General features: G+C 45.0%; 1 protein-coding gene across 8 annotated transcripts in view; it reads right to left on the reverse strand.

Annotated features, from left to right (window-relative positions):
• Window positions 1–14,336, reverse strand: part of TANC1 (tetratricopeptide repeat, ankyrin repeat and coiled-coil containing 1) — a 196,508-nt gene that overhangs the window by 104,852 nt on the left and 77,320 nt on the right. For all 8 annotated transcript variants that reach the window (XM_040441668.1, XM_040441665.1, XM_040441662.1 and 5 more), the window contains exon 3: window positions 3,953–4,138. In XM_040441668.1, the coding sequence (XP_040297602.1) occupies window positions 3,953–4,138 (186 nt within the window). The remainder of the gene's footprint in view (window positions 1–3,952; window positions 4,139–14,336) is intronic.

The raw sequence follows: 14,336 nt of genomic DNA on the forward strand, positions 1-14,336 counted from the left end.
AACTCAGTGCCGGAAAAGAAAAATGCTAGTGTGAAAGTACCCTTAGCTCATGAAGCCTTGTCTAGACTGGATACAACAGCTTCCACTTCTCCGCTGAGGGTGGCTTCACACACAGAGACCTGAAATATACCGCATATTAGAAACATAGAATGTGTCGGCAGATAAGAACCATTTGGCCCATCTAGTCTGCCCAATATACTAAATACTATGGATAGCCCCCGGCCCTATCCTATATGAAGGATGGCCTTATGCCTATCCCATGCATGCTTAAACTCCTTCACTGTATTTGCAGCTTCCACTTCTGCAGGAAGGCTATTCCATGCATCCACTACTCTCTCAGTAAAGTAATACTTCCTGATATTACTTTTAAACCTTTGCCCCTCTAATTTAAAACTATGTCCTCTTGTAGCAGTTTTTCTTCTTTTAAATATTCTCTCCCCTTTTACCTTGTTGATTCCCTTTATGTATTTAAAAGTTTCTGTCATATCCCCTCTGTCTCGTCTTTCTTCCAAGCTATACATATTAAGGTCCTTTAATCTTTCCTGGTAAGTTTTATCCTGCAATCCATGTACCAGTTTAGCAGCTCTTCTCTGAACTCTCTCCAAAGTATCAATATCCTTCGGGAGATATGGTCTCCAGTACTGAGCACAATACTCCAAATGAGGTCTCACTAGTGCTCTGTAGAGCGGCATGAGCGCCTCCCTCTTTCTACTGGTAATGCCTCTCCCTATACACCCCAGCATTCTGCTAGCATCTCCTGCTGCTCTATGACATTGTCTGCCTACCTTTAAGTCTTCTGAAATAATGACCCCTAAATCCCTTTCCTCAGATACTGAGGTTAGGACTGTATCACTGATTTTATATTCTGCTCTTGGGTTTTTACGCCCCAGGTGCATTATCTGGCACTTATCAACATTAAATTTTAGTTGCCAGATTTTTGACCATTCCTCTAGTTTTCCTTAATCCTTTTCCATTTGGTGTTTCCCTCCAGGAACATCAACCCTGCTACAAATCTTTGTGTCATCAGCAAAAAGACACACCTTACCATCGAGGCCTTCTGCAATTTCGCTGATAAAGATATTAAACAATATGGGTCCCAGAACAGATCCCTGAGGTACCCCACTGGTAACAAGACCTTGGTCTGAATATACTCCATTGACTACAACCCTCTGTTGCCTGTCCCTCAGCCACTGCCTAATCCATTCAACAATATGGGAGTCCAAGCCCAATGACTGCACTTTATTGATAAGCCTTCTATGTGGGACAGTATCAAAAGCCTTACTAAAGTCTAGATAAGCGATGTTTACTGCACCTCCTCCATCTATTATTTTAGTCACCCAATCAAAAAAATCAATAAGATTAGTTTGACATGATCTCCCTGAAGTAAACCCATGCTGTTTTTCATCTTTCAATCCATGGGATTTTAGATGTTCCACAATCCTCTCCTTGAGTATGGTTTCCATTAATTTCCCCACTAATGATGTGAGTCTTACTGGCCTATAGTTGCCCGATTCCTCCCTACTGCCTTTCTTGTGAATGGGCACAACATTTGCTAATTTCCAATCTTCTGGGACGACTCCTGTTGCCAGTGATTGGTTAAATAAATCTGTTAATGGTTTTGCTAGTTCACCGCTGAGCTCTTTTAATAGCTTTTGGTGTATCCCATCAGGCCCCTGTGACTTATATGTATTAATTTTAGACAGCTGACTTAGAACCTCTTCCTCTGTAAAGACACATGCATCAAAAGATTCATTAGTCTTCTTTCCTAACTGAGGTCCTTTTCCTTCATTTTCCTTTGTAAAAACTGAACAGAAGTATTCATTGAGGCAGTCAGCTAGTTCTTTTTCTTCTTCCATATACCTTCCTTCTTTTGTTTTTAATTTTGTAATTCCTTCTTTTAGTTTCCTTTTTTCATTTATGTATCTGAAGAATGCCTTATCGCCTTTTTTCCCTGTGCTTTAGAAGATCTTATAACTTGTTTGGCCTCTCTCTGCCTAATCTTATAAATTTCCCTGTCATCCTCTTTTTTTTTTTTTTATAATTCCTAAATGCTATCTTTTTGTTTTTAATGATTTTGGCCACTTCTGCCGAGTACTACAGTGGTCTCTTCCTTTTTTTGCTTTTACTGACAAGCCTAATGCAATTTTCTGTTGCCTTCAATAGTGCCACTTTTAAGTAGTCCCATTTCTCCTGGACTCCAATGAAACTGTTCCAATCTGATAGGGACTTGTATACCACTAATCTAATTTTAGAAAAGTCTGTTTTTCTAAAATCTAAAACTTTTGTTTTTGTGTGGTGTGACTCAGTCACTGTACTTCTAGTAAACCACACTGACTTGTGATCACTAGATCACTTTCTAGATATTAGAAAGTTGCAGAATGTTTCTTTTATGCAGTGAAAGTCATTCTACGCTTAAAACCAGAAAAATAACCTAAAGTGCATTTAGTTTTCCTTTCCCAAGGGAATGGGCCCAGATTCTAAATAAAGACCATTAAGAAAATCCGATCTGTTTTTAGAAACCTCAAACTTTGTAGAACTGGCACAATATGGTGTCCTGTTACTTTTCATCTATCATCTTAGCATCAAATATGACGTGAAGCTCAACTGGATCTCAGAAATCTTAAAGGGGTTCTCTGGGGAATAGGATATTGATGGCATATGATCAGAATAGGTCATCAATATCAGATTGGCGGAGGTCCGACTGCCGGCAACCCTCGCCAATCAGCTTTTTGAAGAGGTTGCTGCGCTCACTGGAGCTCCAGTGATCGCCGTGGCCTCCTCACAGCTTACCGAGCACGGCGCCATACACTGTATAGCAGCTCACGCCCATTCAGGTGACTGATGTACAGTGACGACACTGGCCTAGGAAGAGACCCAAGCGCTCACAGAGCAACAATGTCTATTCTGACAGCAGATTGGCGGGAGTGTCGGGAGTGGGACACCCGCCAATCTGACATGGATGACAGGCCATCAACATCAAAATTCTGATACACTGAAACACACTGCAGCTGTGTGCGCAGGACCAAGCCTTCATCATCTGTATGTAAATACAGAACGTTTCCATGCCATAGCAAACAGAGACCTCAGAATGCCTCATCATGTCCGTATTGCACATAGGACCGGCCCTTTCTATTGATGGGAGTGAGGACAATATGGAATGTGCACGGAAGGTATCCCAATTTTGCAGATTAGTTAGACCGAAATACAGACACAGCTGTGTGCATGAGGCTTTAAAGGGTTTATCCAATACATTATATAGAGGACTTATCCTCAGGATAGGTCATCAATATCAGACTGGTGGAGGTCTGACACGTGGGGCTCCTGCTGATCAACTGTTAGAAGGTCGGGCACTCCGTGAGCGCTGGGGCCTCTCCCTAGGCCATGTGATGTCACTGTACATCGGTCACAAGGCCGAGTTGCAGATCAGCCCCATAGAAGTGAACGGGGTTGAGTGCAATACCAGGAACGGCCACTATACTATGTACGGCGCTGTGCTTGAAGAGCTGCCAGGAGCTGGCTGTGCTTCCTAGAGCTCGGGGGATCATGGCGGCTTAATCACAGTTGATCATCGGGGGTGCTGGGACTTGGACCCCATTGATCTAAGGATAAGTCATCATCATTTGCTGGATAACCTCTTTGATGTAATGGCACTCAATGTCAAGTCTCCTATATCATTTAGTCTAGGTGTCCAAGGTAAAATAGAGTCGCCTGCCACAGTCTGTAAAACTACAGCAGCTTTTGGGGACAAATTCAGTGTTTCCCTATTGGAAAAAAAAAATGCTGGAATTTTTACAAGATCACTTGCAACTTTCCTTTCTAGAGGGAAACCCTGAAGTTGCCCATAAGGCGCAGGACTGCTGCAGAGATGTCATTTTAAGCGCTGCCTTCGAACCCCCACGTCTAAGCGTACATGTGCTAAGAATATCGTATGTGAACAGCCATGTTAGGATACCTGGTGACTTCTTGGGGGCTCTTTGCTGCATGGCGTACGACTGGCGGGGCAGCAGAGGCGATGACGGTAATGACACAGAAACTCCCTTGGAAAAGCCCATTTTGTAGAAATCATCCTGGATGCCCGAACTGCCGACTGGATAATCCACATTACCGGTGAATAAAACATGCTGTGTGTTCTCTTCAGCTGGAGAACAAAAAAAAATATGCATAAAATTAATAGAATTGTAAACATCTCTATAATAAAATACTACCATAAAGAGTTTCCTTGTTCTGGACATAAATACAGGTTGGTCAGGACCAAACTGGCATCAGAGAACAATTATACCAGGCCTCGGGCCTGACACGATGACCTGGTAATTAAAAGGTTACGAAAATGAAACGTTCAGTGGTCAGAAGCATAGATGAATGGACAGTGGATGCAGCGTTACTTGGATGGACGGCTCTCCTAAATGCTGCTTTCAACAGGTCATCCCTAAGGCTAGGTGTTACCAGCCGCTTACATCAGTCACTAAGTCACCAGCGTGGTTGAATTAACAGCAAAATAGCAGTGTTTTCGGATCGAACCTAGTTGTGTGACGATCGTACTCAATAATTAGCCAGATCAGACACCGTAAATGGCCCCTTGTGCGTGCCTAAGAATTAGCGCTGTCGGCAGCACATTTTCTTGCGTAAACCCGGGGATGTGCTGCCAAAAGTATGAAACTACAGTGTATGGAGACCAGACTATCGTGTTCGCCCCTACAAAGTTTGCATCGGGAAGATCAACCCGTTATGTCTTTGCATCAATATGAATGTGTGTGATGCGTTTCGGCTCAGGCACGAGCCCTTGAGGAAGTCTTGTGTCTGAGCTGAAACGCGTCACGTATTCATATTGATGTGATAAAAAAACATTTGACTGCATGAAGCGAGTGCTGGTCGTTTAGCAATAAGTGGATTTAGGATGCCTTCCCTAGACGCGAGCATGGCGAGGACTTCATAACGTACGTCTGGATCACACACACCTCGTCAGCAGGTGTTTGTATAAGCCTGGCATGAGGCTGTGGAAACGCCCATAGACTTCCAAAATCATTGACATACCTATTTCCAGGCTTAGAAAAACATGGCTGCCTTCTTCCCAAAACATCACCATATCTGGGTTGCTCATTTCCACCGAAGTGAACGCGGCTGAGCTGTAATACCACACACGACCCACGGAGAGGAGTAGTGCCGTTACTGCAATCAAGCAGCAGTAAAAAGCCTTTAAAAGGAACACTCCGGGAAACACTGAGGCCCTGAGGGGGTGGAGCATGACACAAAGATTCCCGCTTATGTGTGTCCCTTTAGGGCCAGAGAAGACAGGGGAGCGGGACACCGGACCCGGAGATGAAGAGGAGCCGTGGCACAGGAGGGGTGAGGAGTTTTTTATTTTATTCATCTGAGGTCTGACAGGGGTTAATAAAAGGTCTGACCTGAGGTCTGATAGGGGTTAATAAAGTCCATGAGGAGGGGGGGATGGTGTGGAAATGTAAATTATAACAAAGTAATGGCTTTATTAATTTATAATTACATTTATAATATACTAGTGCCAAATGCAAATTTCCACCAGCTCAGTGAAAAACCGTCCAGTGACTGAAGACATCCTGATGCATAGTGAACGGATTGCCCTCCATTCAGAATGCATTAGGAACTCAACACCGGAAAAGGAAAAACGCTAGTGTGAAAGTACCCTTAGGCTAAGGCTACTTTCACATTGGCGTTTTGGCTTTCCGTTTGGGAGATCCGTTCAGGGCTCTCACAAGCGGGTCCAAAACGGATAGGTTTGCCCTAATGCATTCTGAATAGATACGGATCAGTTAAGAATGCATCGGTTTGCCTCCGTTCCACTCTGGAGGCGGACACCAAAACACTGCTTGCAGTGTCTTGGTGTCCGCCTGACGATGCGGAGGCAAATGGATCCGTTCTGACACACAATGTAAGTCAATGGGGACAGATCCGTTTTCACTGACAATAGAAAACGGATCCGCCCCCCCCCCCCCATTGACTTTCAATAGTGTTCAAGACGTATCCGTTTTGGCTATGTTAAAGATAATACAAACGGATCCGTTCTGAACAGATGCATGCGGTTGTATTATTGGTGAGGATCCGTCTCTGCAGATCCAGGACGGATCCGCACCAAACGCGAGTGTGAAAGTAGCCTAACCTGCAATACCAAACACAGCCCCCGCATAAAAGTGGTGCAGTTTCTGGAAAAGGAGGCCATTTTTCCAAATTTCTTACAAATTTCTACAGTATACTACATAAGAATAGTCTAAATAACAACGTGCTTTATAAACTCATAAAAAAACAAATTAAAGGGGCTGTCCCACGGAAAACATTCTACAGTTTTCAAACCAGCACCTGGATCTGAAAACTTCTGTAATCGCATGCAACTAAAAATGTATTATAGCTACTGAGTCTTTCAATGAAATCTATCTGTATAGCGCCACCTGCTGTTTGCTTTTTTCATATTTCTTTGTCCTGCTCACCGAGACAGAAGCAAGTGCTCAGTTCCATCCTTCAACTGCCACTAGCTGCAGCAGAAAGGACGCACCCCCTGAGAAAGGACATGCCCCCTATGCTGCCAGCTCAAGGTAAATCTAGCAGAGCAATGAATGGGGAGATCTCTGGATCCATGTGAGGTACAGGGCTGGTTCTAGCTTAGTTAGAAAGAGATTGTCATGTACTATATGATGTCTGTCATTTTTACATTAATCATGGGATAACAATGTTATAATAACCTCTTAATGTTACAAGGAGTAACATCTGGCTCCGCAAACTTTATCCTGAAAGGAGTCTAATAAAATCGTGGTTAACATCCCAAAAGGACAGTAAAACAAGCAAAGAAGACCTGCGACTAAGTAGAAGAAAATAAAAGGGGAGGGGCGGGAAATTGGAAATCCGTTTGTATAGAGGAACTAATTCAGCCTGGGATTCATGGGAATGCACTGAAAGAGAAGCCTTTCCTCTGAACTTGGGAAGCAGCGGGGAAAGATTTATAGGACTCTAGTAGAAACACTTAATGTAACGGCCTTCTCCACATTGTACGTGCGTTTCACTTGGTCCACAGAGACATTCCCGCTGCAGTCCTCTGGCCTGTCTTCACCCATGTAATATATGTTCCATCTTTGTGCAGCAGGGTTTATAACGTGGAGGGCAAAACAAGAGAACGTCTACAGTCAAAGATGGTCCCATTTTATACTTTGGGGTAGGCGGACATCCTGAAGTCAATGAACAATCCTGAGCCCAAGAGAAACCATCATTAATATCTACAAAGCTTAGAACTTAATCTCTTTGCCCAATGAAAACAATTGTGATTAAACGGATTTTCCAGTTTGCATCACAGCCTTTAAAATAATCCTTTATGAAGGTCGCTGTCATTTTGTAATGTATTTCCTTTACCGTTATTAGCCACTAGGCTGTGGTCACATGACCATGTCCATGCAGCTCTTATTTCCTGCGATGATATGTCTAAAGGGGAGTGTCTATGTAACTAGCTGAGAGGGAGGAGCTATAAACTAGCTGGGTGGTGTTAGGGGCAGTGATAGGGGAGTGTCTATGTAACTAGCTGAGAGGGAGGAGCTATAAACTAGCTGGGTGGTGTTAGGGGCAGTGATAGGGGAGTGTCTATGAAACTAGCTGGACGTTGTTAGGGGCGGGCCTGGAGCTGTGGAAGAGGAAGGAGAAGTGCATCATGGGTTTGGTTGGATGCAGGAACAGGAAGTGCTACATACAGGAGTGAGAAGAAAGCTCAGAACAGCAAATAAAAAAAAAACTAAAACGGAGAGCCGCACTGGGAAGATGTAAATGAGGTAAGCAACTACATGAGCTTATTAAAGGAATCCTGGAAAACCCTTTAAGGAGAGAGAGGAAATACCAGATGGCAAAAATCAACTGCATCTATAAAGGAGAATCTAAGATGTAGTATTCTCAGTAAAACCAACTGCACCATCGACAATTCACCTGCAAAGGGCTTTCGGGTACAGCCTGCCGCTCCCATTCCTACACCTACCGGGTCCCTACTGGTTTCTGCTTTCTGGTGCCTGCTCAGCCATTACTGACTGCAGGGGGGGACCTACCTCAGCCAGGGATTGGCTCAGGAAGCTTCTCCAGGCCATTTTCTGTGTGCAGAGAGAGGACTAGGAAGTAGAGATCAGCAAGAACATCATAAGAGAAACAACAGGGGCAGGGAATTGGTGGTGGTGAACGGACCGGGGGGGGGGGGGGGGGGGGGGGGGGTCAAGGGAATAATGGCATCTTATTTTTAATATCAATCTTTATTCCTTCCCAACAATCCTTACCCCTGGTAATCCCTTTGATCTCATTTCAGTGGGACAAAGTTGAAATATGGGGCACAGCAGCTACTAAATGTACAACTGTACGGAGCAATGTAACAAAGGAAGAGGCCGCAGTGCTCTCTAGAGCTCTGCAGCCTCTATGGACAGCTGATCAGCAGAGGCTCAGAGCTGGATCCCCATGGATCTGATACTGATGACCATTATATTTTAAGTCCTGGCACGTCCCCCGATCAGCTGTTTCAGGAAGCAGAAGCTCTGATGAGCAATTAAGGCTCCCAGCCGTTTTGCGAGTAAAGCGCCGCATATCGTATAGTGGCAGTGCTTGGTATTGCAGCTCAGCACTATTTAAATGTGGCCGAGCTGTTTGGTTTTCAGGAATTATTCCATGTTAAACCTGGTGAATAAAGTGAAAAGCTATGAAAATATTCTGTATAGAGAAAGAAATACTGGGGAAAAATGGAGTAAGGTATGGGCAATATGGAAGTCATAGGGAGAGGAGTCATCTTTGATATTTGCGTTGACTTTCATGGCCATTTCCCACTCCTCTCTCTCCCCCCCCCCCCCCCCCCCCCTCCGTTGGTTGCGGAGGAAAATAGGGATGCATCGCAAGGAAAAGAATGGGAAAAAAGAGAAAAAGAAAAAAGAAAAGGGGTAATGGATTAAGAATTTTTTATTTTTTTTTGTACGGATGTATTTTATTGGTGAATAGATAATATTTAAAGGGAACCTGTCACCAGGATTTTGTGTATAGAGCTGAGGGCATGGGCTGCTAGATGGCCGCTAGCACATCTGCAATACCCAGTCCCCATAGCTCTGTGTGCTTTTATTGTGTTAAAAAAACGTTTTGATCCATATGCAAATGAACCTGATACGAGTCCTGTGTCCGGAAAGGAGTCCAATATTCTGAGCGCAGCACCGTCCCGCGTCCTCCGAATCTCCTCCTTGCTGGCTGACGTCACAGAGCTGGAGCGCCAAAATCTCGTGATGCGCGAGCTAGCGCATGCGCAGTGTCGGCATCATGTTCATTCCCTGTGCTGGCATGGAATGAACTACGCATGCGCTAGCTCGCGCATCGCGAGATTTCGGCGCTCCAGCTCTGTGACGTCAGCCAGCAAGGAGGAGATTCGGAGGACGCGGGGCGGTGCTGGGCTCCTTTCCGCTGGACTCATCTCCGGACACAGGACTCATATCAGGTTCATTTGCATATGGATCAAAACGTTTTTTTAACACAATAAAAGCACACAGAGCTATGGGGACTGGATATTGCAGATGTGCTAGCGGCCATCTAGCAGCCCATGTCCCCAGCTCTATGCACAAAATCCTGGTGACAGGTTCCCTTTAAGTGAAAATCATGTATATAAATTATACTGCGTTTTCTTTTTTACGGATTATTACGTCTGTGAAATTAACTGTCTTTTAAAAAATGAAAATAAAGAATTAAACCTCAAAAAAAAAAAAGCTGATCGGCATGAGTCTCTGCAGATCTGATACTGATGACCTATCCTAAGGATAAACCATACATGTCTTTTCCTGAATAACCCCTTTATAAGCTGGCCATACACTGGAGATTTTACAAAGCCATAAAAGGTCAATTTGGAAAACTCTCTGCAAATTGTTGGTGCCTATTTAAGACAAAATGGTGTCACAAGGGCCAATCGAGGGCAGACATCTTTTCAGAATATTGGGTGCAGCTGATAGCACAACCGGAACGTCACATGGACCACGGGGCAGGCTTATATTAGAGTCCGCCCAAATCACAGCAAAGCAGACACCGATTTGTCAATTATCGAGCAGTATTCAAACCTGTTGGAAATATTATCCGAAACAACCGCCTTCATGGACCCGTACGTTGATCCGCAAGAGGTTGTGTAAATCCCTGGTGCGGTCGGCCATATACTTATGAGGTTATCTGCTTATGTTTTATATTATACTGCGTTTCATCGTCTCCGACAACCCCCTTAACAGCTTTTGACAGTGTTTTTCTCGTCTTCCCATGGCTCTCGCTGCACAGTTTTAATGACTGTGTAAAGGGCTCTTGGTTCTTTTGTTCTGTCTTAGCCCACAGCAAATGTTCCATTACATCTACGTCCGCCTGGTAAAGCGCCAGGAAAGAAAATTTATAAGGCTGTGATTTTATCCAGTTGATCTTCTCTTCCCCCATCGTTAGAGCTGACTTTTACTGTAGCATAACGATTCCATCTCGTGGGCGGCTGGGTCAAGGGGCATAAATGCCCCGTGACAAGATCTCGAAGTGTTCTACTGATGGTTTCCAGAAGTTGTGCCTCAGCAGCGCCTCCAGGAGGACAAGGTAATTCAAGCAAGTGCTTCTGATCTGCTGCTCCATGTTACAAATCTTACAGGCAAAATGACACGGCACCATGGGAGCTCTCCAAGCACCATCATCTTCATGACGTCTAGAGAAACATTGGAAAATGCAATTTCCATGCAAACTAAAATCCAGCCCCAGAGGTGTAGATAGACTACACTGGCCTAGTACTCTATCTTAAAGGGGTTGACCAATTTGCAAAAATCTTTTGAAATTGTTCCAAATCCATTGTTGATTTGACACATCTACATGTCACATCCCAACTTATCCCCGCCGTGCAACATAAGCACCCCCCCCCCCCCCCATGCTGCAAGAATAGGGTGCAAGATGGTGGAGGTGATTGGATTTCCCCAAGTTACTGCTTTTGTGAGGTCCCTGTAGGATTCTGCGCATTCACGCAATACTAAATGAGCATGTTCGGCGCAAGCGCAGGAGAGGATGTGTCCAGAATGAGCGCAGAAAGCAGTGATGCCAATAAATCACATCGCCGCCGCCATGTTGCACCCTAGGGATGCAGTGCTAGAGGATTGTAGAGGTTTACACAGGCCACAAATGGGGACCAGGGTCCTTCTGCATCGCGGCAGGGGTGAGCTGTGATGCATTTCATAACAATAGCTTAGGGGCTATTGCAAAACATTCTTAGAAATTGGCCATCCCTTTTAATACAATGGCCAAGGAAGAGTGGATTATTGGTGTCCCGCCCTGTGACACTCGCACTCGGCACATGAAGCACATGCCCCGTCACCGATGCAAGCAGGATAAGTGCAGTCAGGTTGCTATGAATGTTCCCCCCCCCCCCTATCCATGAACGCCAATACATGTAGATAAAGCAATTTATGTGTCTTTTGCGCTCTGCTAGGCGGCTTTCCATGTTGACATACTGTTTGCCCTTTTGCAGCTACCTCACAAATTCCACTGGCGTAACATTCCAATCTCTGGGATGCTTCAGATCGGCCCATTCATATCTGCTCACTACATCCGCTCTGCTGCTATGTAAGGGCGCTCTATATCCGTGCCCCATTCCGAAAAGATCTCCTGAGCAGCGCACCTCTCTCAAACATCTCGGCCCACAGAGTCAATATGTTCAGACCCCGTACAACTACAATGGTGTCCGCGTCCCCTGAATGGAGGGGCCTTCAGTGCTCAGGAGACTGATGAACTCGTAACACTGGCTGTCAGCTTCCTTCTCAAAGGCCACATTTTTTTATGGCTACTGACAAGGTTTTCTGTTGCGAATGGAAACAGAACGTGAATTTTCACCGCTCGTCTCGTGGTTAACCTTTACGTAGAATGAGGCCTGAGGTTTGCTCGACAACCTAAATAGCAACAATCGTGAGCCGGCATGTCATTGCCCTTTACACTCCGACTTGAGGAAGCCCTATACAAATGGCAGAGCCGTCCTGAGACATCTGCATGTGGTAGCAATTTCCCAAATCATTAAAGGGGTTGCCCAGTATTAGAAAAACATGACCGCTTCCTATCAGACACACCTGGCCGAGGGTTGTGCCAGGTACTGCTTCCCAAGCTTCATTGAAGTGAAAGGGGCTGAGCTGCAATACCACATATAACCTGTAGACCGGGGTGGTGCTGTTTTAGGAAAAAAGCAGCCATGTTTTTCCTAATAATGGACAGACCCTTTAAAGCGGCACAAATGGCATCACTCAAACCACTTACAAGCTAGAGGAAACCGAACACCACATGATCCATCAGCAACAAAGAATAGATAAAAAATGACTTACTTGACAGCTCGTTTGCTGCTGCTCCAGTTCTGCCGGCAGGGCTATGTTTACACGGCTGCAGCAATGACAACACGTTGACTTATGACTGCTGCAGCCAATCACTGGCCTCAGCAGTGCAGTTAATTGGCTGCAGGGGTGACATCATGTGACCCCTGCACCCAATCATTAGCCTTAGCAGTGCCCTGAAGAGGCCAGTGATTTGCTGCAGTGGTGATATGTTGTCAATGTGATGTCACTGCTTCAGCCAGGTAAACAGAGCTCAGCAGGGTCTCTTGGGTTCACATGTGTTGTCTAGTTACCACCTTAAACAGGACAACGCTTTTAAAAAATGTTCCATGGAAAATAGTAACAATCGTAAACATCCAACATGGTCTGCCAGGTTGCTTGCATTTTTCTTCCACATAGGGAAAGCAATACAAAAATACCCTTTGTGGGGCTTTCACCATCAGGAGTGAATACATTGTTTTATTCTGACAGATTCTGCTCCTGCAATTGCACTGGAGGCAGAGATTTGGTGTTCTCTGCAATCAGCTGCTTTACAGTCCCACCCCTCTGCTCTGAGTGACAGCTGTAGCATCCAACCAGATCAGCAATACAGCTGTTACTCAGAGAGGAGGGGCTGTGAAACGGCTCAATGTAGAAAGCACTGCACAGGGATGCCCGGCCCCAAGGGCACTTGCAGTAGCAGAACCTGGCAGAATAAAAGTTCATGTTCAAACTACTCCTGATGATGAAAAGTACACAAAAGGTAAGTTTGTACTGCTTTTCCTTAGTGAAGGAAAAATGCAAGCAAACTGGCTGACCATGTTGGATTTTGGCGATATCTACTAGGTTCCTTGAAACATTTGTTAGAGGGTTTTTTTCAGAAGTAGAACAGCGATGTCCTCGGGATAGGTTATCAATATCTAATCAAGGGGGGTTGGGGTCAGACTGCAGGCAATCCAACCAAACAGCTGTATGAAGAAGCTGCAGCACTCCAGTGAGTGCCACGGCCTCCTCTTAGACCAGTGACATCACGTTCATTGATCACATGGCCTATGTCCCAGCTAAGTGAATGGGCACCGGCTGCAATACCAAGCACTGCCACTATACAATGTATGGCGCTGTACTTGGTGAGCTGTGAGAAGGCTGGAGCGCTGTGGCCTCTTCAAACAGCTGATCGTAAGAGTTGCAGGTAGTCGGATTGCCATTGATGAGCCATCCTGATGACAGGACATCAATATCAAAATCCTGGACAACTCCTTTAAACAAAATAATCCACTATGAACCTGTGCTCGTAAGGCCATTTGAGTGACGCCATTTGTATCAATTTATTCCAGATTAGTGAGCACATTTATTAACTCTGCCAAGAACGTGTACATTGAACGGTTCATGGGTCTGAATTAAGAATTCAGTGATTAATACCATCAATAAAAAAGGCCCCCAAATAATTCTTATCATAAGGTAAATACATACTTACTAGGACACAAAGCTTTCAGATACACTGCTATGCCAGGTGATTAATCACCGCAGGGCAACCCGGGAATATTTGACATTTTTATTTTAGAAACAGATACAATTTCAGATGGAACAAGAACTGAAGAAGAACACCCAAGAGGCAGACACAAAGAGAGCTGTGCAAGAATTAACACTAGGTAAGTGGTTCCTGTAGGGGTATTCCAGTTTCACTAAAGATATTATTTCTTTGTGTCTTGAAAAGTTTTCTATTTTGACAATATTTATGTTCCTCTTAACATCTCCTCTTTCTGCCATTCAATAGGAACTTTCTCTGTTTAACTCCAATAGATTCAAATCTTGTCATGGTTATGGACAGGGCTTGGTACAAGACAGCTCCGATGTCTGCTGCAAGAGCCGCGTGTAACGGGGAGCCGGCGACGCGCTCTTCCCCTGCAGCACCGCCGGCATCCTGCCAGTGAGGAGGAGCAAGGACGCGGCTGGCGTCCTAGTCTCCATGGTGACAAGGGGGCGGAGGAGGGCCCGGCCGCGCATGATTCCGGCGTCCTC

The sequence above is a fragment of the Bufo bufo genome, chromosome 7 (genome assembly GCF_905171765.1).
Source record: "Bufo bufo chromosome 7, aBufBuf1.1, whole genome shotgun sequence".
In the NCBI taxonomy this organism is placed as follows: Eukaryota; Metazoa; Chordata; class Amphibia; order Anura; family Bufonidae; genus Bufo; species Bufo bufo.